The sequence below is a fragment of the Leptonotus elevatus genome, chromosome 11, assembly GCF_054856555.1.
Source record: "Leptonotus elevatus isolate MCC_2025b chromosome 11, RoL_Lele_1.0, whole genome shotgun sequence".
NCBI lineage: Eukaryota > Metazoa > Chordata > Actinopteri > Syngnathiformes > Syngnathidae > Leptonotus > Leptonotus elevatus.
Window position 1 is genome coordinate 1,472,955 of NC_141249.1, and position 26,508 is coordinate 1,499,462.

The 26,508-nt window shown below is 39.2% G+C and overlaps 1 protein-coding gene and 1 pseudogene across 1 annotated transcript in view; one reads left to right on the top strand and one right to left on the bottom strand.

The window, feature by feature from the left end:
• LOC147165146 (G patch domain-containing protein 3-like) overlaps positions 1-13,850 on the top strand; it is a 29,660-nt pseudogene extending 15,810 nt beyond the window's left edge.
• Positions 13,851-17,654: 3,804 nt separating this feature from the next.
• rfc4 (replication factor C (activator 1) 4) overlaps positions 17,655-26,508 on the bottom strand; it is a 34,755-nt gene continuing 25,901 nt past the window's right edge. Inside the window, 5 exon segments of the mRNA XM_086088947.1 lie at positions 17,655-18,168; positions 18,170-18,238; positions 20,604-20,717; positions 20,794-20,874; positions 24,265-24,390. Coding sequence (XP_085945073.1) covers positions 18,142-18,168; positions 18,170-18,238; positions 20,604-20,717; positions 20,794-20,874; positions 24,265-24,390 — 417 coding nt within the window. The 3' untranslated portion in view covers positions 17,655-18,141.

The window sequence follows — 26,508 nt, forward strand, 5'->3', positions numbered from 1 at the left end:
AAATAAAGTCCCATAGGAATGAATGGGAATCCGAAAGAGATCAACTCCAATCAAGCACCTTTTTCAAAGACACGCTGCGCGCGCATACATTAACCGACCGATATGAAAATTAGCTCATTTTGTTGGAATTTTTGTCATCTTTAGCTCAGTGTCAAAAAAAATTTTAAGGAATGAAAGCTCTCCCCCCTGTGAGGGTTCAAAGACAGTGAGCAAAGGGGAAAAGTCGCCTATTTAGAGTGTGACTAATTAAGGCTTCAGTGACGGGAACCAAAAAATCTATTTCCAAAAGTTTCACTTCAACTCGTCACCATGGCCACAATCTTTGCTCACTAGACATCAAATTCGCACATTTTGTAGCCACAAGCCTCTGCTTTCTGAAGAACTAAGTTTTATTTGGCTACGGTGTCATTTAGTACCTTTATTTTCACTTTAAGCGAGGAGAAGTCGGACTTTGACGCCTATCTCCTCCATGTTAATTTCGCCGTTTTTGCCTCTTCATTTTCGATCAATCATAAGTTTTCAACCTGCTCTCATTTGGTCATTTTTCATCCGATTAAAAAACTGAGAACATGCTCGCGTTCCCCAAACCCTTGCCGTTCTAACGAGCCATTTCTGGAATCTGCATCTTCAACCGTTAAGTCGCGAGAGGCTTTTGTTTGAGGTGAGCGTAATCCTATACAAATCAATGGAGTGTTGGTGCGTGACGTCTCCTCACAACTTAAAATCAAATGTGTGTGCGTGAATGTGCATGTTTTATAAAGGGGCAGTGAGATACTGTTAATTATGGTAGATTCCACATTTCTTGACCGATTTCAATGGTTTGAATTTTAAACTGTTCAGCTCATTGAAATGTTACTTAAAATCAAATGTGTGTGCGTGAATGTGCATGTTTTATAAAGGGGCAGTGAGATACTGTTAATTATGGTAGATTCCACATTTCTTGACCGATTTCAATGGTTTGAATTTTAAACTGTTCAGCTCATTGAAATGTTACTTAAAATCAAATGTGTGTGCGTGAATGTGCATGTTTTATAAAGGGGCAGTGAGATACTGTTAATTATGGTAGATTCCACATTTCTTGACCGATTTCAATGGTTTGAATTTTAAACTGTTCAGCTCATTGAAATGTTACTTAAAATCAAATGTGTGTGCGTGAATGTGCATGTTTCTTAAAGGGGCAGTAACATACTGTTGATTTTGGTTAACTTCCACATTTCTTGACCGATTTCAATGGTTGAAAGTTTAAACTGTTCAGCTCATTGAAAAGAGTTAGCAGGCCCATTCAAAATTTCCGCGGGAATTTTTCTAGTTCTTATTTTTTAATCTTCCGCGTTTTTTCTGCTAAAATGCGGCCCGTACCGTAGATCGCACCGGGACAAATGAGGTATCAAACGATGCGGCTCGATCTGACTCGGTGCGCTATTATTTTTATAAGAATTCCCAGTTACCATGGCGACGCTATTCCCAAAAAACTCCCAAATAAAAGTCCCATAGGAATGAATGGGAAAAGGAAAGACAAAATCACACATCAAGCACCTTTTTCAAAGAGACGCTGCGCGCGCATACGTTAACCGATTGATATGAAAATTAGCTCATTTTGTTGGAATTTTTGTCATCTTTAACTCAGTGTCAAAAAAAAAATTAAGGAATGAAAGCTCTTCCCCCTGTGCGGGTTCAAAGACAGTGAGTGTAATCGCCACTCTGATACCCAATTAAGGCTTCAGTGACGGGAACCAAAAAATCTATTTCCAAAAGTTTCACTTCAACTCGTCACCATGGCCACAATCTTTGCTCACTAGACATCAAATTCGCACATTTTGTAGCCACAAGCCTCTGCTTTCTGAAGAACTAAGTTTTATTTGGCTACGGTGTCATTTAGTACCTTTATTTTCACTTTAAACGAGGAGAAGTCGCACTATTTTGATCTCTTTTCAATGTAATTTTCGCCGTTTTTCCCTCTTCATTTTCGATCAATCATAAGTTTTTAACCTGCTCTCATTTGGTCATTTTTCATCCGATTAAAAAACTGAGAACATGCTCGCGTTCCCCAAACCCTTGCCGTTCTAACGAGCCATTTCTGGAATCTGCATCTTCAACCGTTAAGTCGCGAGAGGCTTTTGTTTGAGGTGAGCGTAATCCTATACAAATCAATGGAGTGTTGGTGCGTGACGTCTCCTCACAACTTAAAATCAAATGTGTGTGCGTGAATGTGCATGTTTTGTAAAGGGGCAGTGAGATACTTTATTTGATCTTGATTATGGTTAACTTCCACATTTCTTGACCGATTTCAATGGTTTGAATTTTAAACTGTTCAGCTCATTGAAATGTTACTTAAAATCAAATGTGTGTGCGTGAATGTGCATGTTTCTTAAAGGGGCAGTAAGATACTTTATTTGATCTTGATTATGGTTAACTTGCACATTTCTTGAGCGATTTCAACGGTTTAAATTTTAAACTGTTCAGCTCATTGAAATGTTAGTTAAAATCTAATGTGTGTGCGTGAATGTGCATATTTCTTAAAGGGACAGTAAGATACTTTATTTGATCTTGATTATGGTTAACTTTTACATTTCTTGAGCGATTTCAATGGTTGAAATTTTAAACTGTTCAGCTCATTGAAATGTTAGTTAAAATCAAATGTATGTGCGTCAATGTGCATGTTTCTTAAAGGGCCAGTAATACTTTTAGTTGATTATAACTTCCACATTTCTTGAGCGATTTCAATGGTTGAAAGTTTAAACTGTTCAGCTCATTGAAAAGAGTTAGCAGGCCCATTCAAAATTTCCGCGGGAATTTTTCTAGTTATTTTTCTTATTTTTTAATCTTCCGCGTTTTTTTCTGCTAAAATGCGGCCCGTACCGTAGATCGCACCGGGACAAATGAGGTATCAAACGATGCGGCTCGATCTGACTCGGTGCGCTATTATTTTTATAAGAATTCCCAGTTACCATGGCGACGCTATTCCCAAAAAACTCCCAAATAAAGTCCCATAGGAATGAATGGGAAAAGGAAAGACAAAATCACACATCAAGCACCTTTTTCAAAGAGACGCTGCGCGCGCATACGTTAACCGATTGATATGAAAATTAGCTCATTTTGTTGGAATTTTTGTCATCTTTAACTCAGTGTCAAAAAAAAAATTAAGGAATGAAAGCTCTTCCCCCTGTGCGGGTTCAAAGACAGTGAGTGTAATCGCCACTCTGATACCCAATTAAGGCTTCAGTGACGGGAACCAAAAAATCTATTTCCAAAAGTTTCACTTCAACTCGTCACCATGGCCACAATCTTTGCTCACTAGACATCAAATTCGCACATTTTGTAGCCACAAGCCTCTGCTTTCTGAAGAACTAAGTTTTATTTGGCTAAGGTGTCATTTAGTACCTTTATTTTCACTTTAAGCGAGGAGAAGTCGCACATTTTTGATCTCTTTTCAATGTAATTTTCGCCCTTTTTCCCTCTTCATTTTCGATCAATCATAAGTTTTCAACCTGCTCTCATTTGGTCATTTTTCATCCGATTAAAAAACTGAGAACATGCTCGCGTTCCCCAAACCCTTGCCGTTCTAACGAGCCATTTCTGGAATCTGCATCTTCAACCGTTAAGTCGCGAGAGGCTTTTGTTTGAGGTGAGCGTAATCCTATACAAATCAATGGAGTGTTGGTGCGTGACGTCTCCTCACAACTTAAAATCAAATGTGTGTGCGTGAATGTGCATGTTTTGTAAAGGGGCAGTGAGATACTGTTAATTATGGTAGATTCCACATTTCTTGACCGATTTCAATGGTTTGAATTTTAAACTGTTCAGCTCATTGAAATGTTACTTAAAATCAAATGTGTGTGCGTGAATGTGCATGTTTCTTAAAGGGGCAGTAACATAGTGTTGATTATGGTTAACTTCCACATTTCTTGACCCATTTCAATGGTTGAAAGTTTAAACTGTTCAGCTCATTGAAATGTTACTTAAAATCAAATGTGTGTGCGTGAATGTGCATGTTTCTTAACTCTTTGACTGCCATAAACGTTATAAAACGTTTAGCATAAACCTAGGGAAGGGCGCCGAGGACGTTAAAAGACGTCCCCTATGTTTTTTTTTTTTTTTTCAAAAACGGGTGCAGGAAAGCCTTGGGCAGCTGTGCTGAAAGAATCAGGCTGATCTGATTAGTCAAAGACTCGTTTTGGCCCCTAGAGGGCAGCGATGACTCTCTTTGCACAAGGTTGGATGGGCCGCCCACCGTGGGCGTCAGTAGAAGACGTGAGGCGGAGCTAGAGTGTTGAGGAGACAATGGCTGATCCAAGCCACAATGGCTTGACCAAGCAACCGGTTACAAGCAGCTCAGCTTGAGCATTTTTTTCAAAGACGGAAAGCATCAATCAATACTAAAAAGCGCATTGATGTCAACGATGATGATGACAACGAGCTCTACGCCAAAGTTGGAAGCCTGGACGTGTTTACGATCACGTTGTAAGCCTCACCGGCTACGCGCGGCTAGCGCTGCTAAGGCCGGAAAACGCGCACAATAGCCGGCCGGGTACTTCTGCACAAGCGGACATTCGATCGGGCGATGGAGAGTTGGCATCGACCAATGCAGATTGATGTCAACGATGATGATGACAACGAGCTCTACGCCAAAGTTGGAAGCCTGGACGTGTTTACGATCACGTTGTAAGCCTCACCGGCTACGCGCGGCTAGCGCGGCTAGCGCTGCTAAGGCCGGAAAACGCGCACAATAGCCGGCCGGGTACTTCTGCACAAGCGGACATTCGATCGGGCGATGGAGAGTTGGCATCGACCAATGCAGATTGATGATGATGATGATGATGACTGCGAGTTTGACGCCAAAGTTGGAAGCCTGGACGTGTTTATGATCACGTTGTAAGCCTCACCGGCTACGCGCGGCTAGCGCGGCTAGCGCTGCTAAGGCCGGAAAACGCGGAGCTGCACAAGCGGACATTCGATCGGACAATGAAGAGTACCCCGAGTCCAATGCATATTCATCGGAGGAGCGGGTACAGTCTGATCACGGAGAAGACACTGTTTCTGGACTACGATGCCACCATGAATGGACTGGATAAAATGGATCATGCAAATGCTGTTGCGTCTTCTTGCACGCAGGAGAGTGTTACACAAAGAAAAACTGTCGTTGAAACATCCACATATTTGTAAATAGCACCACAGTTGCACACATTTGTAAATAGTTTGCCAAATTGTTGTCAAATTGTTACACTGTTGAATGTAAATAAACGTATTTTGCTATCAAAAAACACTTTTTCATTCTTGGTGGTAGTGTTTTATAGAAGTAAAGCACTATTTAGGTGTTTGTGGCATCATTCATGGACAAAAAGAAGTGTCAAATTCACTAGAATGCATGAAATAATATCGTTTCACTAAAAGCTTGATTTCTCCGTATTTGAGTTCAAAACAAGCGAAATCGGATGCAACTAACCATTTTCTATTGTTGATTACTAAAGAACGGAATAAGGTAGAAACAAACTCTTTTTTTCTGATGAAAGATGAAAGTCCAATCTTTCATTTGGTAGTACGTGTGTTTCCATAGTCCAAACAGAACATTTTCTGTGGACCTTGAAAATCAGTCAAAATGCTTAAATCGGCTGGCACTGGCGGCATCCCTTTTCTGAAAACGTCTGGCAGTCAAAGAGTTAAAGGGACAGTAAGATACTTTATTTGATCTTGATTATGGTTAACTTGCACATTTCTTGACCGATTTCAATGGTTGAATTTTTAAACTGTTCAGCTCATTGAAATGTTAGTTAAAATCAAATGTATGTGCGTGAATGTGCATGTTTCTTAAAGGGGCAGTAATACTTTTAGTAGATTATGGTTAAGTTTTACATTTCTTGAGCGATTTCAATGGTTGAAATTTTAAACTGTTCAGCTCATTGAAATGTTAGTTAAAATCAAATGTGTGTGCGTGAATGTGCATGTTTCTTAAAGGGGCAGTAATACTTTTAGTAGATTATAACTTCCACATTTCTTGAGCGATTTCAACGGTTGAAATTTTAAACTGTTCAGCTCATTGAAAAGAGTTGCAAGAGTTAGCAGGCCCATTCAAAATTTCCGCGGGAATTTTTCTAGTTATTTTTTATTATTCCACGACTTTTCCGCTAAAATGCGGCCCGAACCGTAGATCGCACCGGGACAAATGAGGTATCAAACGATGCGGCTCGCTCTGACTCGCTGCGCTATTATTTTTATAAGAATTCCCAGTTACCATGGCGACGCTATTCCCAAAAAACTCCCAAATAAAAGTCCCATAGGAATGAATGGGAAAAGGAAAGACAAAATCACACATCAAGCACCTTTTTCAAAGAGACGCTGCGCGTGCATACGTTAACCGATTGATATGAATTTTAGCTCATTTTGTTGGAATTTTTCCCATCTTTAGCTCAGTGTCAAAAAAAAAATTAAGGAATGAAAGCTCTTCCCCCTGTGCGGGTTCAAAGACAGTGAGTGTAATCGCCACTCTGATACCCAATTAAGCTTTCAGTGACGGGAACCAAAAAATATATTTCCAAAAGTTTCACTTCAACTCGTCACCATGGCCACAATCTTTGCTCACTAGACATCAAATTCGCACATTTTGTAGCCACAAGCCTCTGCTTTCTGAAAAACTAAGTTTTATTTGGCTAAGGTGTCATTTAGTACCTTTATTTTCACTTTAAGCGAGGAGAAGTCGGACTTTGGCGCCTATCTCCTCCATGTAAATTTAGCCGTTTTTTCCCTCTTCATTTTCGATCAATCATAAGTTTTCAACCTGCTCTCATTTGGTCATTTTTCATCCGATTAAAAAACTGAGAACATGCTCGCGTTCCCCAAACCCTTGCCGTTCTAACGAGCCATTTCTGGAATCTGCATCTTCAACCGTTAAGTCGCGAGAGGCTTTTGTTTGAGGTGAGCGTAATCCTATACAAATCAATGGAGTGTTGGTGCGTGACGTCTCCTCACAACTTAAAATCAAATGTGTGTGCGTGAATGTGCATGTTTTGTAAAGGGGCAGTGAGATACTGTTAATTATGGTAGATTCCACATTTCTTGACCGATTTCAATGGTTTGAATTTTAAACTGTTCAGCTCATTGAAATGTTACTTAAAATCAAATGTGTGTGCGTGAATGTGCATGTTTCTTAAAGGGGCAGTAACATACTGTTGATTTTAGTTAACTTGCACATTTCTTGACCGATTTCAATGGTTGAAATTTTAAACTGTTCAGCTCATTGAAATGTTACTTAAAATCAAATGTGTGTGCGTGAATGTGCATGTTTCTTAAAGGGGCAGTAACATACTGTTGATTATGGTTAACTTGCACATTTCTTGAGCGATTTCAATGGTTGAAAGTTTAAACTGTTCAGCTCATTGAAAAGAGTTAGCAGGCCCATTCAAAATTTCCGCGGGATTCCACATTTCTTGACCGATTTCAATGGTTTGAATTTTAAACTGTTCAGCTCATTGAAATGTTACTTAAAATCAAATGTGTGTGCGTGAATGTGCATATTTCTTAAAGGGACAGTAAGATACTTTATTTGATCTTGATTATGGTTAACTTGCACATTTCTAGAGCGATTTCAACGGTTTAAATTTTAAACTGTTCAGCTCATTGAAATGTTAGTTAAAATCTAATGTGTGTGCGTGAATGTGCATATTTCTTAAAGGGACAGTAAGATACTTTATTTGATCTTGATTATGGTTAACTTTTACATTTCTTGAGCGATTTCAATGGTTGAAATTTTAAACTGTTCAGCTCATTTAAATGTTAGTTAAAATCAAATGTATGTGCGTGAATGTGCATGTTTCTTAAAGGGCCAGTAATACTTTTAGTTGATTATAACTTCCACATTTCTTGAGCGATTTCAATGGTTGAAAGTTTAAACTGTTCAGCTCATTGAAAAGAGTTAGCAGGCCCATTCAAAATTTCCGCGGGAATTTTTCTAGTTATGGGCCTGCTAAGCGGAGCAAGCAGCTATTTTGTTGGAATTTTTGTCATCTTTAGCTCAGTGTCAAAAAAAAAATTAAGGAATGAAAGCTCTCCCCCCTGTGCGGGTTCAAAGACAGTGAGGAAAGGGGTGAAAGTCGCCTTTCTTGCATCAGTTAGAGTGTGACTAATTAAGGTCTGAGTGCTGGGAACCAAAAAATATATTTCCAAAAGTTTCACTTCAACTCGTCACCATGGCCACAATCTTTGCTCACTAGACATCAAATTCGCACATTTTGTAGCCACAAGCCTCTGCTTTCTGAAAAACTAAGTTTTATTTGGCTAAGGTGTCATTTAGTACCTTTATTTTCACTTTAAGCGAGGAGAAGTCGGACTTTGGCGCCTATCTCCTCCATGTAAATTTAGCCGTTTTTTCCCTCTTCATTTTCGATCAATCATAAGTTTTCAACCTGCTCTCATTTGGTCATTTTTCATCCGATTAAAAAACTGAGAACATGCTCGCGTTCCCCAAACCCTTGCCGTTCTAACGAGCCATTTCTGGAATCTGCATCTTCAACCGTTAAGTCGCGAGAGGCTTTTGTTTGAGGTGAGCGTAATCCTATACAAATCAATGGAGTGTTGGTGCGTGACGTCTCCTCACAACTTAAAATCAAATGTGTGTGCGTGAATGTGCATGTTTTGTAAAGGGGCAGTGAGATACTGTTAATTATGGTAGATTCCACATTTCTTGACCGATTTCAATGGTTTGAATTTTAAACTGTTCAGCTCATTGAAATGTTACTTAAAATCAAATGTGTGTGCGTGAATGTGCATGTTTCTTAAAGGGGCAGTAACATACTGTTGATTTTAGTTAACTTGCACATTTCTTGACCGATTTCAATGGTTGAAATTTTAAACTGTTCAGCTCATTGAAATGTTACTTAAAATCAAATGTGTGTGCGTGAATGTGCATGTTTCTTAAAGGGGCAGTAACATACTGTTGATTATGGTTAACTTGCACATTTCTTGAGCGATTTCAATGGTTGAAAGTTTAAACTGTTCAGCTCATTGAAAAGAGTTAGCAGGCCCATTCAAAATTTCCGCGGGATTCCACATTTCTTGACCGATTTCAATGGTTTGAATTTTAAACTGTTCAGCTCATTGAAATGTTACTTAAAATCAAATGTGTGTGCGTGAATGTGCATATTTCTTAAAGGGACAGTAAGATACTTTATTTGATCTTGATTATGGTTAACTTGCACATTTCTAGAGCGATTTCAACGGTTTAAATTTTAAACTGTTCAGCTCATTGAAATGTTAGTTAAAATCTAATGTGTGTGCGTGAATGTGCATATTTCTTAAAGGGACAGTAAGATACTTTATTTGATCTTGATTATGGTTAACTTTTACATTTCTTGAGCGATTTCAATGGTTGAAATTTTAAACTGTTCAGCTCATTTAAATGTTAGTTAAAATCAAATGTATGTGCGTGAATGTGCATGTTTCTTAAAGGGCCAGTAATACTTTTAGTTGATTATAACTTCCACATTTCTTGAGCGATTTCAATGGTTGAAAGTTTAAACTGTTCAGCTCATTGAAAAGAGTTAGCAGGCCCATTCAAAATTTCCGCGGGAATTTTTCTAGTTATGGGCCTGCTAAGCGGAGCAAGCAGCTATTTTGTTGGAATTTTTGTCATCTTTAGCTCAGTGTCAAAAAAAAAATTAAGGAATGAAAGCTCTCCCCCCTGTGCGGGTTCAAAGACAGTGAGGAAAGGGGTGAAAGTCGCCTTTCTTGCATCAGTTAGAGTGTGACTAATTAAGGTCTGAGTGCTGGGAACCAAAAAATATATTTCCAAAAGTTTCACTTCAACTCGTCACCATGGCCACAATCTTTGCTCACTAGACATCAAATTCGCACATTTTGTAGCCACAAGCCTCTGCTTTCTGAAGAACTAAGTTTTATTTGGCTAAGGTGTCATTTAGTACCTTTATTTTCACTTTAAGCGAGGAGAAGTCGCACATTTTTGATCTCTTTTCAATGTAATTTTCGCCGTTTTTCCCTCTTCATTTTCGATCAATCATAAGTTTTCAACCTGCTCTCATTTGGTCATTTTTCATCCGATTAAAAAACTGAGAACATGCTCGCGTTCCCCAAACCCTTGCCGTTCTAACGAGCCATTTCTGGAATCTGCATCTTCAACCGTTAAGTCGCGAGAGGCTTTTGTTTGAGGTGAGCGTAATCCTATACAAATCAATGGAGTGTTGGTGCGTGACGTCTCCTCACAACTTAAAATCAAATGTGTGTGCGTGAATGTGCATGTTTTGTAAAGGGGCAGTGAGATACTGTTAATTATGGTAGATTCCACATTTCTTGACCGATTTCAATGGTTTGAATTTTAAACTGTTCAGCTCATTGAAATGTTACTTAAAATCAAATGTGTGTGCGTGAATGTGCATGTTTCTTAAAGGGGCAGTAAGATACTTTATTTGATCTTGATTATGGTTAACTTTTACATTTCTTGACCGATTTCAATGGTTTGAATTTTAAACTGTTCAGCGCATTGAAATGTTACTTAAAATCAAATGTGTCTGCGTGAATGTGCATGTTTCTTAAAGGGGCAGTAACACTTTTAGTAGATTATGGTTAACTTGCACATTTCTTGACCGATTTCAATGGTTGAAAGTTTAAACTGTTCAGCTCATTGAAAAGAGTTAGCAGGCCCATTCAAAATTTCCGCGGGAATTTTTCTAGTTCTTCTTATTATGGGCCTGCTAAGCGGAGCAAGCAGCAGCGAAGCTGCTGCTTGCGGAGCAAGCAGGCACATATTACTATCCACCCTAGAAAAGTGTTTAATATTATTTTTATATTATCTTCCAGCGACTTTTCCGCAAAAATAGGGCCCGAACCGTAGATCGCACCGGGACAAAAGAGGTATCAAACGATGCGGCTCGATCTGACTCGCTGCGCTATTATTTTTATAAGAATTCCCAGTTACCATGGCGACGCTATTCCCAAAAAACTCCCAAATAAAGTCCCATAGGAATGAATGGGAATCCGAAAGAGATCAACTCCAATCAAGCACCTTTTTCAAAGACACGCTGCGCGCGCATACATTAACCGACCGATATGAAAATTAGCTCATTTTGTTGGAATTTTTGTCATCTTTAGCTCAGTGTCAAAAAAAAAATTAAGGAATGAAAGCTCTCCCCCCTGTGCGGGTTCAAAGACAGTGAGCAAAGGGTGAAAGTCGCCTATTTAGAGTGTGACTAATTAAGGTCTGAGTGACGGGAACCAAAAAATATATTTCCAAAAGTTTCACTTCAACTCGTCACCATGGCCACAATCTTTGCTCACTAGACATCAAATTCGCACATTTTGTAGCCACAAGCCTCTGCTTTCTGAAGAACTAAGTTTTATTTGGCTACGGTGTCATTTAGTACCTTTATTTTCACTTTAAACGAGGAGAAGTCGCACTATTTTGATCTCTTTTCAATGTAATTTTCGCCGTTTTTCCCTCTTCATTTTCGATCAATCATAAGTTTTCAACCTGCTCTCATTTGGTCATTTTTCATCCGATTAAAAAACTGAGAACATGCTCGCGTTCCCCAAACCCTTGCCGTTCTAACGAGCCATTTCTGGAATCTGCATCTTCAACCGTTAAGTCGCGAGAGGCTTTTGTTTGAGGTGAGCGTAATCCTATACAAATCAATGGAGTGTTGGTGCGTGACGTCTCCTCACAACTTAAAATCAAATGTGTGTGCGTGAATGTGCATGTTTTGTAAAGGGGCAGTAAGATACTGTTGATTATGGTAGATTCCACATTTCTTGACCGATTTCAATGGTTGAAATTTTAAACTGTTCAGCTCATTGAAATGTTACTTAAAATCAAATGTGTGTGCGTGAATGTGCATGTTTCTTAAAGGGGCAGTAACATACTGTTGATTATGGTTAACTTTTACATTTCTTGAGCGATTTCAATGGTTTAAATTTTAAACTGTTCAGCTCATTGAAATGTTACTTAAAATCAAATGTGTGTGCGTGAATGTGCATGTTTCTTAAAGGGGCAGTAACATACTGTTGATTATGGTTAACTTTTACATTTCTTGAGCGATTTCAATGGTTTAAATTTTAAACTGTTCAGCTCATTGAAATGTTGGTTAAAATCAAATGTGTGTGTGTGAATGTGCATATTTCTTAAAGGGACAGTAAGATACTTTATTTGATCTTGATTATGGTTAACTTCCACATTTCTTGACCGATTTCAATGGTTGAAAGTTTAAACTGTTCAGCTCATTGAAAAGAGTTAGCAGGCCCATTCAAAATTTCCGCGGGAATTTTTCTAGTTATTTTCTTTCTTCAAATGTGTATTTTAACTTCAACATATTTTGTAATGTGTTTATATGTTCAATAAACGTACAACAACAACTCTGGCCTGTAGTCTCTTTGCCGACAGGATCTGACGATCTCTGCCTCGTCAATATTTTGAAGCAGATGTAATGCCGCTAGTATCTACTGTTTAATTTTTTTATAGGCCAACCCATGGTGACATTTTTTTTATGCCTCTGCTGAAAAGTGGTTGCTATGAATATCCGACAGTGCCGTCAGCGATGCAAGAATAATGACTCATAAATATTTTCTTTTTTTATATATATATATATATATATATAATGGCGGCATAGCAATAACACACAGGCACATGAAAAGTCAAAAGGCCAGAAACATCGATAATCTATGCAAACAGAGGCGATGCCTTGTGAGATTTTCCCGAAAATACGTCACAGCTCTTTGTGCATTGAGTCCATACAGTATTGTGTTTAAAAAAAAAAAAATGTTAACACAAGAAAACATGGCAGACTTCCAACGCGTCTTTTTTAGTTATAAGCAACATCCCCGCCTATTTCCACTCAGTGGACATCTGGAATTATTTCAGTCAGTTCATAGAGAGCGGCGGATTTGTTTGTTTTCATTACAGACACCGGCCAGAGGCGCACCGGGAGCCTCAAACGTGCGGGGACATTGAAGAGGACGGCAATAAGTCGTCCGGTAGCACCCGCAGCGGCTAATGACAACTGCGATGAAAAGACGAAGCAGGCAGCCAAAACTTGCTGTTGTGTCATATCCGTTCACAAGGAACACGGCAACAGATTCATCAGGACGTACGCAGGGAACCACTGGATCGACTCCAAGGGCAACTGGCTGTCCAGAAGATGTTATTAAAAGAGTGAAGGTTTCACAACACAATGATGACAATCAGTTCCTTTACAAGACGAGGTTTGAGCAGGGACACCGTATGTCCCAAACAGAACACTTACCCCTGTCAAACCTCAAAACCTTATCTGAACTCAATACATCCGCTCTGATGCAGAATGGCAATGTGGGCACGTCAGTCAAAGTCTTCCTACGGCTCATCCAGTCTTGCCGGCTGCCTCCCCGCCTCATCCACTGGCTCCAATTGTCGCTATGGCAACGTTCCTTTCCAGTACCATGACACTTGCATGCTACCGGCCACAGAAGAGACTGTTTTAACAGCTGCTGGCCATGAGATATCGGGGCCGGGCACTTTAGCCGTTCGAATGTTGGCGGCGAGGCAGCTGGATGACCGCTGCAAGACAAATGAGAATGATGAGCCACAAATAGAAAAGGAGGACGTGCAGTCAAATGCAGATGATGATGACTGCTGCGAGGAGTGGTAGCGTCATGAAGTACTGCATGATGTGACGAACCAAAAGTGACGCAAAAAGGGCTATTTGAAGAAGAAATTGAGTTGAAGTGGGAAAAAGGTGACTCCGGCTTAGTGTTTGTTCCACACTGATGCCCAGTATTGGCAGGAGGAAGGAGATTTTGACTAGCAAACTGCAGATGATTGGGATGTTGTCATGAGCGTCTACTATGATAAAGACGGCGGTAACATTGACTGTACTTAACTGTACTCTTTTTTTTGTGTTTGATTGTGATGTTAAAAAGTCTTATTTTTCTAACCTTGCCTGATTAAAAAAATCAAACTCAAAAAAATAATAATACAGTATTGTGTTTCTTATGTATTACGTTGAGGGGCAGAGGGGACTAAATTCTGTTGAACCATCAAAACATTTTCATGTTCTTTATGTGACTAAAAGCATTTGAGATATAACATCCATTATGCTATTAATAAACTTACTTGGCAAATAATCTTTTAATTGACAAAATTATTAAATCAAATTTCCCACTGCGGTAATATGACCTAATTTAAGCAAGAAAATACCACAAGGAGCAAATATGAAATAACCCAACTTTGGCTGATGATGCCTCAGAAGAAGAATTGTAAACTTAATGTTATACAGTATTCAAAGTTGAGGCTGATTTAATCTGTTGAGAGGTCAAACTTCCACAACTTTTAAAGGGTTCAAATAAGGCCTTACCTGCGATTGGAACCAACTTTCCTCTGATGTTTTAACTGTTCCTGAAAATTTCAGGTTAATTTCACTGCTCGTCATTTTAGAAAATGTTCAGTACCCCTTGTGTTCAATAATTATACCGAATCTGCCAAATGACAGAATAGACTCTCCTTTCTGTCTTGTCCCGTTCTTTTATAATCGATTGTAGAAAAATGTAGGTTGCACAAAATGCAGCCATTACTCCCATGGACACTCAAACTGTGTTTATTTCATATAAAATGGTGCTATGATGTCATCCAGGTGGCTGTGCATCAAGTTGTTTCCAAGTTTGACATTTACGGTGGAGCATAAATCTGATTCTCCCCCATCTAGCCCCGTAGAGAAAAAAATATATAATTGACAATTATACTTGTCAAAGGCAGTGAATGAATTAACTCTTTGACTGCCAGACGTTTTCAGAAAAGGGATGCCGCCAGTGCCAGCCGATTTAAGCATTTTGACTGATCTTTCAAGGTCCACAGAAAATGTTCTGTTTGGACTATGGAAACACACGTACTACCAAAGGAAAGATTGGACTTTCATCTTTCATCAGAAAAAAAAAGTTTGTTTCTACCTTATTCCGTTCTTTAGTAATCAACAATAGAAAATGGTTAGTTTGACCCAATTTCGCCTGTTTTGGACCAAAATATGGAGAAATCAAGCTTTTAGTGAAACGATATTATTTCATGCATTCTAGTGAATTTTACACTTCTTTTTGTCCATGAATGATGCCACAAACACCTAAATAGTGCTTTACTTCTATAAAACACTACCACCAAGAATGAAAAAGTGTTTTTTGATAGCAAAATACGTTTATTTACATTCAACAGTGTAACAATTTGACAACAATTTGGCAAACTATTTACAAATGTGTGCAACTGTGGTGCTATTTACAAATATGTGGATGTTTCAACGACAGTTTTTCTTTTTGTAACACTCTCCTGCGTGCAAAGAGACGCAACAGCATTTGCACAACAGATTGCCTCTTCGCGTGCGCCACTTTCTTGCAGGCCGTTTTTTTCCGGGGAATAGCAAGTATATACTGCAGTGTGTCATCAAGTCTAATATCAGGATCATGCTACGGTTTCGTTACGTCTCGCTTCCCCGTGTCCTTCAGTTGCTATACCGGGTGGTAGGAGATGTTCTGATCCATTTTATCCACTCCATTCATGGTGGCATCGTAGTCCAGAAACAGTGTCTTCTCCGTGATCAGACTGTACCCGCTCCTCCGATGAATATGCATTGGACTCGGGGTACTCTTCATTGTCCGATCGAATGTCCGCTTGTGCAGCTCCGCGTTTTCTGGCGTTAGCAGCGCTAGCCGGTGAGGCTTTATGACGAGAGAATAACGGCCGCGTCAATGCTTCCAACTCCGGCGTCAACCTCGGGAGTGACCATCATCATCATCATCAATGTGCATTGGTCGATGCTTTTCGACTACCCTCCATCGTCCGATCGAATGTCCGCTTGTGCAGAAGTACCCGGCCGGCTATTGTGCGCGTTTTCCGGCCTTAGCAGCGCTAGCCGCGCTTAGCCGGTGAGGCTTACTACGTGATCGTAAACACGTCCAGGCTTCCAACTTTGGCGTCAAACTCGGAGTCATCATCATCATCATCATCAATCTGCATTGGTCGATGCCAACTCTCCATCGCCCGATCGAATGTCCGCTTGTGCAGAAGTACCCGGCCGGCTATTGTGCGCGTTTTCCGGCCTTAGCAGCGCTAGCCGCGCTAGCCGCGCTTAGCCGGTGAGGCTTACTACGTGATAGTAACAGTCGCGCCAAAGCTTCCAACTTTGGCGTAGAGCTCGGAGTCATCATCATCGTTGACATCAATGCGCTTTTTAGTATTGATTGATGCTTTCCGTCTTTGAAAAAAATGCTCAAGCTGAGCTGCTTGTAACCGGTTGCTTGGTCAAGCCATTGTGGCTTGGATCAGCCATTGTCTCCTCAACACTCTAGCTCCGCCTCACGTCTTCTACTGACGCCCACGGTGGGCGGCCCATCCAACCTTGTGCAAAGAGAGTCATCGCTGCCCTCTAGGGGCCAAAACGAGTCTTTGACTAATCATATCTGCCTGATACTTTCAGCACAGCTGCCCAAGGCTTTCCTGCACCCGTTTTTGAAAAAAAAAAAAAAAAACATAGGGGACGTCTTTTAACGTCCTCGGCGCCCTTCCCTAGGTTTATGCTAAACGTTTTATAACGTTTATGGCAGTCAAAGAGTTAATACAGGGGTAGGGGGGGGGGGGGGTCCCAATTTCCACCTCTCCTTGAATTGGCGCCTAGCTCGCCGATTTGCACCTTGCCGCACCACTAGTGTTGTTGACCGATCACAAAGCAACAGTGTGTTTGGGGGCGTGATATGCGGCTGTGATGAAAACAAGCCCAAGGCCGGGTAAACAAACACACTTTACTCAGTTGACAATCGGCTTGATTAAAATATGTTATTTAAGATGCCGTTTTTCCCACATATTTACATTGCAAAGGGTTAGCTGTCAGTACCCCATCCACGCACGATAAAGAAGCACGTGAATGTGCAGAATCGGCGAGGTTTTACAAGATGGTCACACGGGGTCATGGAGCTGGATAGAGTGCTGCTAATCTTTTGTGGGTAAATGTGAAATAGCATTTAACAAGTAATTCATACGCTGGACAACAGGGCTAGGGCCACACATGATTAATTTTATGATAGTAACTGCGGGCTGGATAAAATTTGACCATGGGCCGTATTTGGCCCGCGGGCCGGACTTTGGATATATGTGAGGTAATATCTTTTTGGATAATATCTAGGGATTTCAACCTGCCAACATTAAAATTGCTGTAACTTTGTCAGTTTTTGAGGTACAGAATTAGAAAATATATCTAAATTTTGACTCTTTTGCCAGAGCCGGTCACATATAATCATATATATGCAGATACTTAACTGTAGAAGGGCATAGCATGGACCCTTAAGTCATAAAAAAATTATCTTGGCTTTCACATGTATATAGTGTATTTTAGCATCCTGAATATGATTCTAGCATGCATTTCATTGTGCACATGTTCATTTTGAAGATTATGACAGATTCACCCCAAATGTACATTCAGGAGCTGAAAATGTGTTTTAACTATTAAAAAACAACAACAAAAACAGGTACAAAAAAACCTGATTCAGCACCATGCAGATGGTGAAGAGGTAGTGATTTCTATGCACAGGGCTATAGAGCACTAACATTACAGTAGCTGAAGTGCAAGCTGCAGTTTGGGTGCTACTGCTATTTACTATAATACGAAGAATAGTAAAGAATTAGGTTAGATGAAAACATTATGCAGACATTGTCAAAATTTAGAAAAAGTTTAATGTTTTGACATAGTAATACAGACTTTTGACTTTTTTTTTCAACCCATTTCAACTCTTAAACAAAGTATACTGTAGCTAAAGCATTGTCTGTAGAATTAATAGTTTTTAGATGGTGACAATTTAACCCTTGAATGAACTATTTCGCTTACCTTTATTTTTTGTCACAAATCAAAACAAATCTAGAGGAAGGGTGTCACTGTATAAACTGCCTCCTCCAAACACTGAATACAAAAATATTGTATAAATTAAGTGAAGCTTGAAAATTTACAATGGTAGCTCATTTCAAAGGTATAAAGACATCAATCGGTGAGATATATATATATATATATACCTCTTTCTACAGTTTGGACGATCGCGACAAACATCACTGTCAGGTATCATTACATAGCCGAATGGGATTTCGCAGTTGTTTGGTCTTGCATGGGTGAATATTCAAAGATTCTGCTTGGTCGTGTTAGTCTTTCAGTTGTTCAGGCGCGCTTGCGGCAGAGATTATTGAACACAGACTCAGCAGCTGCAGGTATTCATCTGCACCATCAGACAGGCATTTGTCCACGACCTAAAATGGACCAAACAAAAGGAACAGTTGATAATGCAACCCAAATAATTGACTTCCTATACCCTTGTAGCGTACACTAGGATCGCTCAATGAGCAATCTATACGACTCAAGAGACTGCCTGCATTTCTCTGTCGCCTCTAGGAGCACCACGTCTGATTGGTTAATTTATTGAGTAAACAAACGAGTAACATGTAAATCAGTCTTTGTATGAAGGAGCTACAATGGAATCGTTTTTTAATTCGATTTACCCAAATTGAGGTTAACAAGACGCGCTTCAGAACCGAAACATGGTACAATTTATTTTTATGTGAATCGGTGCTCGGAAATACCGACCCAAATCGCTCCATACCACAAAAAGTACCGTCTTCGGGTACCCATCCCTTGTATCGGTATCGGCGATACTGGCACCAGTATTTACTTGGTATCGATCTCAAGTATCGCACAACTCAGCAGCACAACAACAGATTTGGGTGGCCTAAACATGCGTGAAAGCTCATGACATTTTGAATAAACAAGTCAGACACAAAACAAAAAAGTACATATGTAGTTTATTGTTCCATTTTCAATAACTTTTAATATCCCATGTGCCAGTACCCTGACGTGCAAGTACTCTAAAGTGGCCTGGGCTGCAAGGGCCCTTAATAACTCCTTGCAGCTCCAATTATTATAATCTGCAAACGATTTTGGTTACCTAAACATGTACAAAAACTCAACAAACTTTGCCTACTCTTCGAGGCCAGCGAAAAACTTTAAGTTGCCATTACAACATGGCTCTATATCGCCCCCTAGCGTGGAAAAATATAAACCAATCCTGGCACGTTTGACCGAGGGATCTGAAAATCGGCAGGCACGTGTAGCACCCCAAGACGCACAAAAAGTCAGTGGAAGACCTTTCCTAAAATGTACAGGAAGTGAACTATGAATTTTTGAATGTCCAATTTTGTCAAATTTTTGCACATTTACTGTGGTCATACTCTTTCCTCCTTTGCAAACAGTTTTCACCCGATTTACTTCAAACTTGTCTTATATCATCTCACGACCATGGACAACAAAACTGGGGTGGGGGGGTGTGGTTTGATTGGGGCGATTTTGAATTTTCGTAATACTATATGACAGAGGGGGGGGGGCATCAAAGTTTGCCTTTAATATTTCCTTCGTCACGAATGACAAAATGCTTAATGGTTGTGTAATTCTGTCGCCATGTAAATGCACTGCTGATTTTTTTGAGTGTCAACAGACAAAAACTCATGAAACTTTGCACACATATCAGGCCTGACAAAATAATATTTTAGTTTATTGCAAGATTTTTAAAAATGGCTCACTAACCCACCTACATATTTTCAAATAAGCAGCCCCGGTTGTACACTTCACTTAGATCTACGAAAGGTTCGAGCCATATGAAACAGACCAAGACCTACAAAAAAGCCTCTTGAAATGTTTAACCTAACAAGAAGTCAGCCATTTTGGAATTACTTTCAAATTGTGCCCCTTTTTAGGCCTATTATAGGGGTCACATTTTAAGCACTCCTCTCACAGCTTTTGTCCGACTGACTTGAATCTGTGGGTCATCTGAAGATGCTGCTGATAAAAAGCAAAACTTATTTCACCAAATGCTGCTGCTGTGGCTACATGTTTTGTTTCTGTTTATTAAACAAATAAACAAGTAACAGAAATATTGTGGTTCAAAATAAAAGGATTTAAAAGAAAATAAATGTTTAACATACATATCATGTATGTCATCATTAAACAGTTTACATGTTCAAAAGGGAGTAGGAAGATGTAAAAAAAAACGTATTTAGCCCTACCGCTTATAGGAAAAACCAACATATAAACTTGCACATATAAACAACTCCACTTATACGTGCATAGATATGCCAACAGCATTGTGCATCATAAGCTACTTTGTACAATCTTTGAGCAATTTTAAACTCGACTAGATCATAAAATTTCATTGTGTTTGTGTTGACAACAGGTCAGATATGGTAGCAATAATTAACAATATAATGTATATATGACACCTTATTCAAAACATTATCTATGTGGGATTTGCAACGTAATCTTTCATCAATAACAACACCAAGAAATGTATATTCATACTTTTGATTTTAGGAGAATTTACTCTAATTGTGACTTGGTGCTTGACTTGTCTCGTGCCAAACACTATGAACTTTCTTTTGTTTAAGTTTAGCGATAATTTGTTAATGTCAAACTAATTTTAAAAAATTACTTTAAATTTATTTTCCATAGTAATAAGAAGCTGTTTCAGATTTTCTCCAGAGCAGTAGAGAGTAGTGTCATCAGCAAACTAAACACTTAAGTAAATTGGAGACACAGCTGATATCGTTTATATATCAGGTATCCTACCGCTATTTTTTCAGTGATGACAGACTTGTGCTTGTCACTCAAGTCCAGCTCAATGATACAGTCATGAAGTTGACTCAGGATCTGTGTGGCTGCGTAGCCTTCATCCACCATGCTCTGACAAAGAAAATATTTGACGTGAGACAACGTGAAGTGAGGGCTTGTGAGACTAAAGTCACATTAGATAACCTACCCTGACTGCAAACTCTAGTTTTTCAAAACTTCCTTTAAAGCAGACCTGAAGCAAATCGTTGATCATCTTGGTAGGAACAACCTGCAACAGAGTATAACAATATTGGATTTGCATTTTTGTTTGCATAGTTTGGAGTCTACAGTGCTTTATGAATTTACAGTAACAGACCAATGCTCTGTCAGCTATATGCAACAGATGCCTTAAAACTGCAATATGGAACTTTTTCCCTTAAAACATCTTTACGGTAGCCTTTTTTATTTGACCATTTATGACTGAAACATCTTCTAATTAGTAGATTAACACTTTAGCTGTTCACAATGGGTACTCCTGCAAGCCTCTGGCCAATAGTTTTCAGACTGGATTCGGGTTCAAATTTCCTGCCCTCTGCGGATGTGATAATAAAAATAATAATAATAATAATGCACAAGATTTATATACAGTTAGGCCCAAAAATATTTGGACAGACGCAAGTTTTGTTCTTTTAGCTCTTGACGAAAAATGTTCAGGATACAATCATATAATCAATATAGAATTATAGAAGTGCAGACTCTTGGCTGTAATTTGAGAGTATTCACATCGAGATTGGAGCAAGGGTTTAGGAATTACAGCTCTTTAATATGTAGCAGTCTCTTTTTCAAGGGACCAAAAGTAATTGTACAATTGACTCAGAAGGCTGCAAAAAAATAAAAAAATAAAGCTGCATGGGCTCTTCCCTCATTATTCTGTCATCAATTATGCAGTTAAAAGGTCTGGAGTTTATTCTAGGTGTGCCGTTCGCATTTGGAAGCTGTTGCTGTGAACACACAACATGCTGTCACAGGAGTGCTCAATAGGGATGAAACGGACCAACCTGAGGCTGAAAAAAGAAAAGAAAAAAACCCATCAGAGAGCGGAAATGTTAAGATTGGCCAAATCAACAGTTTAGTACAGGGATGTGATTTGACCAAAGTGAAATTATCTGAAAATTTAGCCGGGGGTCTGGGGGCCGCGGGCACTCAGCTAGGTCCAGAGCTCATGGGTTTTCCGTGTTTTTAAGTACTTTCAATGCACTCAGATGACAAAGAAATAGACAAAACAACAGCATAAATTTTCAATGTATATTGAACTATCCCATATAAAATTGCAGTTTTAGTCAACTCAAAATCAGTCACATTCAAAAACATTGGGCTGCCTTTGCTTTTAAAAACTATCACTGAGAATATCATCATATATATTTACCATGCAATAAATCATTTAATCAATCATTCTTAATTTAATACATAATGCATGACAAAAACATAAAATACCTCATGCAGCAAGCTCTGGTAAAAACACAATCATGCATTCGTCGAATGCATGATTGACTAAGATCATCTCTGTAACTGCATACATCAAGACAGTCAACATATTGAAAGCTGAAAAGTGCAAACATGCAGCATTCATTTGAGTTTGTGTCAATGATTAACCATGTTAAATATTTATGGCCATTTTTATTACGTTATAATATTTTCGAAAATTTGATTTCGATTAATTTGAAAAGTTTACCACCGACCTCAAAATTCACGACTCTGTCAGCAACTGATACAGGTTGTTGGGGTGGATCACGTCTCTCTATTACCGCTTCCGATTGTGATGTCAATAAGGGATGGAGGCCGTAAAGTTTTGGAGTTTTCGTTTGGGCACCGAAACTTCCAGCGATGGAATAATTTGTTGTTCTTGACTGGAGTTCTTTCACGTGTTTTTTGCTCTTTGCGTGACTTTCAAGAGCTTGAAACCTCTCCCACCATAGTCAATGGTATCATGGCACCAAATGCAAAGCGCTTTCCCGGCACGATCGATCTTCCGAATAAAGTCACTGAACAAATTCGTCACAGTCTTCTTTCCAACATTTGTAGATATATCCTTCTCTAACCAGTCCCATCGAAACTTGTTTTTTACGATCTTGTCAATTTCCTTAACTCGCGGAGCATCTTTGCGTTCGATCACGGACATCTTTCTTTAAACACCCGGCAAAAACCTCTGAGAAATGAACAATGGCATACTCCTATGCCTTTATAACAAGCGCGTTTATTGGTCAACAAACAATGGCATACGCCTATGCCTTTATAACAAGCGCGTTTATTGGTCAACACGGAGACTTCAGCCAATCGCAAGATCAGTTTCATTTCAGTTACGGAAACACTAAAATGGAATGCTGTCGAGAGACGAAATCGGATTTTTTACCACTTAAAAAATTGTAACATTTTATTTTTGGAGATAAAAAAAGCGGAATTCCGCGAATTAGCGGAAAAATCACATCCCTGTTAGTAAACTGTGAGAAAAATAAAGTGCACTGGTGAGCTTGTTAACTCAAAAAGGCCTGGATCAAGTGAAGAAAACTCTCCAAGAAGTAGGTGTATCAGTATCTCAGTCTACCATAAAGAGAAGACACCATGAGAAAAAATACAAAGGATTCACCACAAGGTGCAAACCATTTATCAGCCTCAAAAATAGAAAGGCCAGAATTGACTTTGTCCAAAAAAAAATGCCTGACGAAGCCAGCCCACTTCTGGAACAACATTCTTTGGACAGGTGAGACTAAGATCAACCTCTGCCTGAATGATGGGAAGCAGAAAGTTAGGAGAAGAATTGGAACAGCTCATGATAAAAACTTCCAAAGCACACCACATCTTCTGTAAAACATGGTGGTGTTAGTGTGATGGCATGGGCATGCATGGCTTTCAATGGCATTGGGTCACTTGTGTTTTTTGATGATGTGGCAAAAGACAGAAGCAGCTGGATGAATTCTGAAGTGTTCGGATTCTACAAAATGCAGCAAAGTTGATTGGACGGTGCTTCACAGTACAGATGGACGATGATCCAAAACATACTGCAAAAGCAACCTAGGAGTTTAGTGGAATATTCTGCAACGGCTGAGTCAATCACCAGATCTTAGCCCAATCGAGCATGCATTTCGCTTGCTCAAGACAAAATTTAAAGCAGAAAAATGTTCAAAGATGCAACAACTCATGACAGCTGCAGTCAAGGCCTGGCAAAGCATCACAAAGGAAGAAACCCAGCGTTTGGTGATGTCCATGGGTTCTAGACTTTCTGGAACAACCTGAAAACCTCCAAGATGTTATTTTCATCCAAGTAGGTGTTAAGTTGCATGTGTTTTGAATTTCACAGCACACTTTGATCAAGTCCGGGTTTCTTCAGCAGGGGTTGCATCCCAGCATGTTTAAATTGTTTGGGGACTACGCTAGAAGACAGGCTACTGTTGCCAAAAACGATTTATGGATACTAAGGGAGACCCTCTTTTAAAAAATGAGAACAGAATCAAATGGGGAGCCGAGTGGTTTAATCTGGTGAACTACGTCTTTTAAAGAGCTCAAAGAAATGGCTTCAAATGAATTTAGCACCACCGAGCAAGGGACATGAATGGAGGGGTCAGAGGTGATGATGTCAATGAAAAACTGAGCATGAGAGTACGAGCTAAAAATCACATCTCACCCCTGCTATTTCGATGACAGAAAGTTGTGTAATCTCATTGTTGACATTGAGGCGTGCAGCACTCTGAAGGAAGGTTATGGCTTTCCGCAGGTCTCCCTCTGACACCTTCACCAGTGCTAATATACTCTAGATGGGAAATACACAACATTAAACAACATTATAGGCAACACTTATGAATAATTGGACATACAGTATAAATTAGGGGTCTGCAACTCAAATTATGTGGGGTATTGTTATGGTCCATCTGAAGGCAGTTTTTCCCTGAATGTCAGCTAATTCCCCCAGTTCTTCTGAAAGGAATTTATATCATACCACATCCCCTCAAGAGATCACCTCGCCCAGCTCTCTTTCCCATTTAGTTTTTACATACAAAGTTGACCCTACTCAAGTATTCATCAAATAATGGTACCAAGATGACAATTTTCGGGATAGTGGTGCCATATGCTCTTGCAAGTAATTTTATAATAGGGCTTCATCTTCACATGTCTCATATCTTTATAATAGTCCCTTCATTTGAAGTATCTAAAGAAGTCCCTATTATTCAAGTTGTATGCATTTTTTAACTCCTGAAAGCTTATCATTTGTCCTTTTTTAACTCTTTTACTGCCAAACGTTATCCAATAAACAGCCCCAACAGTGACAGCATTTTCACTCACTTTCAAGGCAAACAGAATATTGTGCGCTATGACTACATAAACATGGATACCATATGAAAGATTGGCTTCCATTCTTTCATTAGAAAAAAAGTATGTTTCTACCTTATTCCATTCTTTAGTAATCACCATTCTAAAACAGGTAATTTGAGTGACATCAAGTGAAAATAGAAAAAACAAGGAGAAAACAAGCTTTTTGCGAAGATACATTTTCTGCACAGCAGTGACTTTGACACTAATATTTTTGTTTAGTGACGTTCTGTGAATTAGATTTAATGTGACAAACGCTTTGATCATTCACATCCTTGTACACGTTCTATTTCCTAAGATCCACCATGTTTTCATGTAATTTGATACACGGGAGCCCATTGAAAAGAGATACAATACTGCCATCTGCTGGCCATAGTTAGTGGGAGTTTTTGGATTTCACAAACCAGCGCCGCACAAGACGTTACACTGCCCATTGAAAAAAAAAAAAACATAGTTAATGTCGGCCCATAATGGTATCGGTCACCGCCGCGAGTACTGATACCTTAAAATAAGACGGATATTGGCACCGATACAATACCTGGTATCGGTAGTCACCCATCAGTCAGAACTCGGGAGGCGTGAATTTTTTAGCAAGTTGAAATTTATATGGAAAAGTGTTATCTGTACTCGCCATTCATTTAGATGGAAAAATGGAACTAATGATATCCAATGGAAAATTAAACAAAATAAATTCACTCAATAGCGCCACCTTGGCATGCAGTACCCTCCAATAATTTAGATGGAAAAGTTTAACTATGATAGTCATTTGGTATGCATGTATATCCCTTAGTATAATTGCCATCCATATATTGTATAGTGTACAATCGGAGGTGGGATTCAAACCCGCGACTTTCTGGTTAAAGGACAAGGCAATTTACCAAACGCGCCAATGAGCAGTATCATACAACTGGTAATGATGGTCAGTTGTATGTATGAAAGTTGGCGTGGAAAGTGGGACAGGAAAAAGTTAAATGTCAGTCCCATTGAAAATGAATGATATTTAATGTTAAATTGTGCGGGTACTGTAAGTAATGTGGAATCAGACCATAAATACGGTGTGAATTTTTGAATAAAGTTAAAATTTGAACGGTGTAAATTGGAAGTTGTTTCACGACAAAAAATTATGGAGAATAAAAATCCCAATAAAATACCTGGGAATGCTTCCTACAATGAGATCCATTTTAGTAGTCCAATTTCCTTTCAGATTTTTTTTAATTTTTTTATTGGTTTCACCATTGAGTACCATACCTGCAGTGTATTTGTTACCACTGGACTGACTGAATTTTCTTTTATGGAAACCAGTGTCTCAGATTCTCCAATGTATGTTTGAATTAAACATTTAAATGAGGAAACTTCAATAGGTTTCCATTTAGCCACATATCCCACATCACACTAACAGAACAGATGTCGCAATTGTGCAGCATGGAAATATTGTTCTAAGTTAGGAAGTGCCCATCATCCACCTTTACTTTTGTTTACGTGCCATATCAGATTCTTGGAGGAACCATTGGATTGTGAGAGTCCGAATCGCACTTCCCCTGCTGGGCCGGTAGGGGGCTCC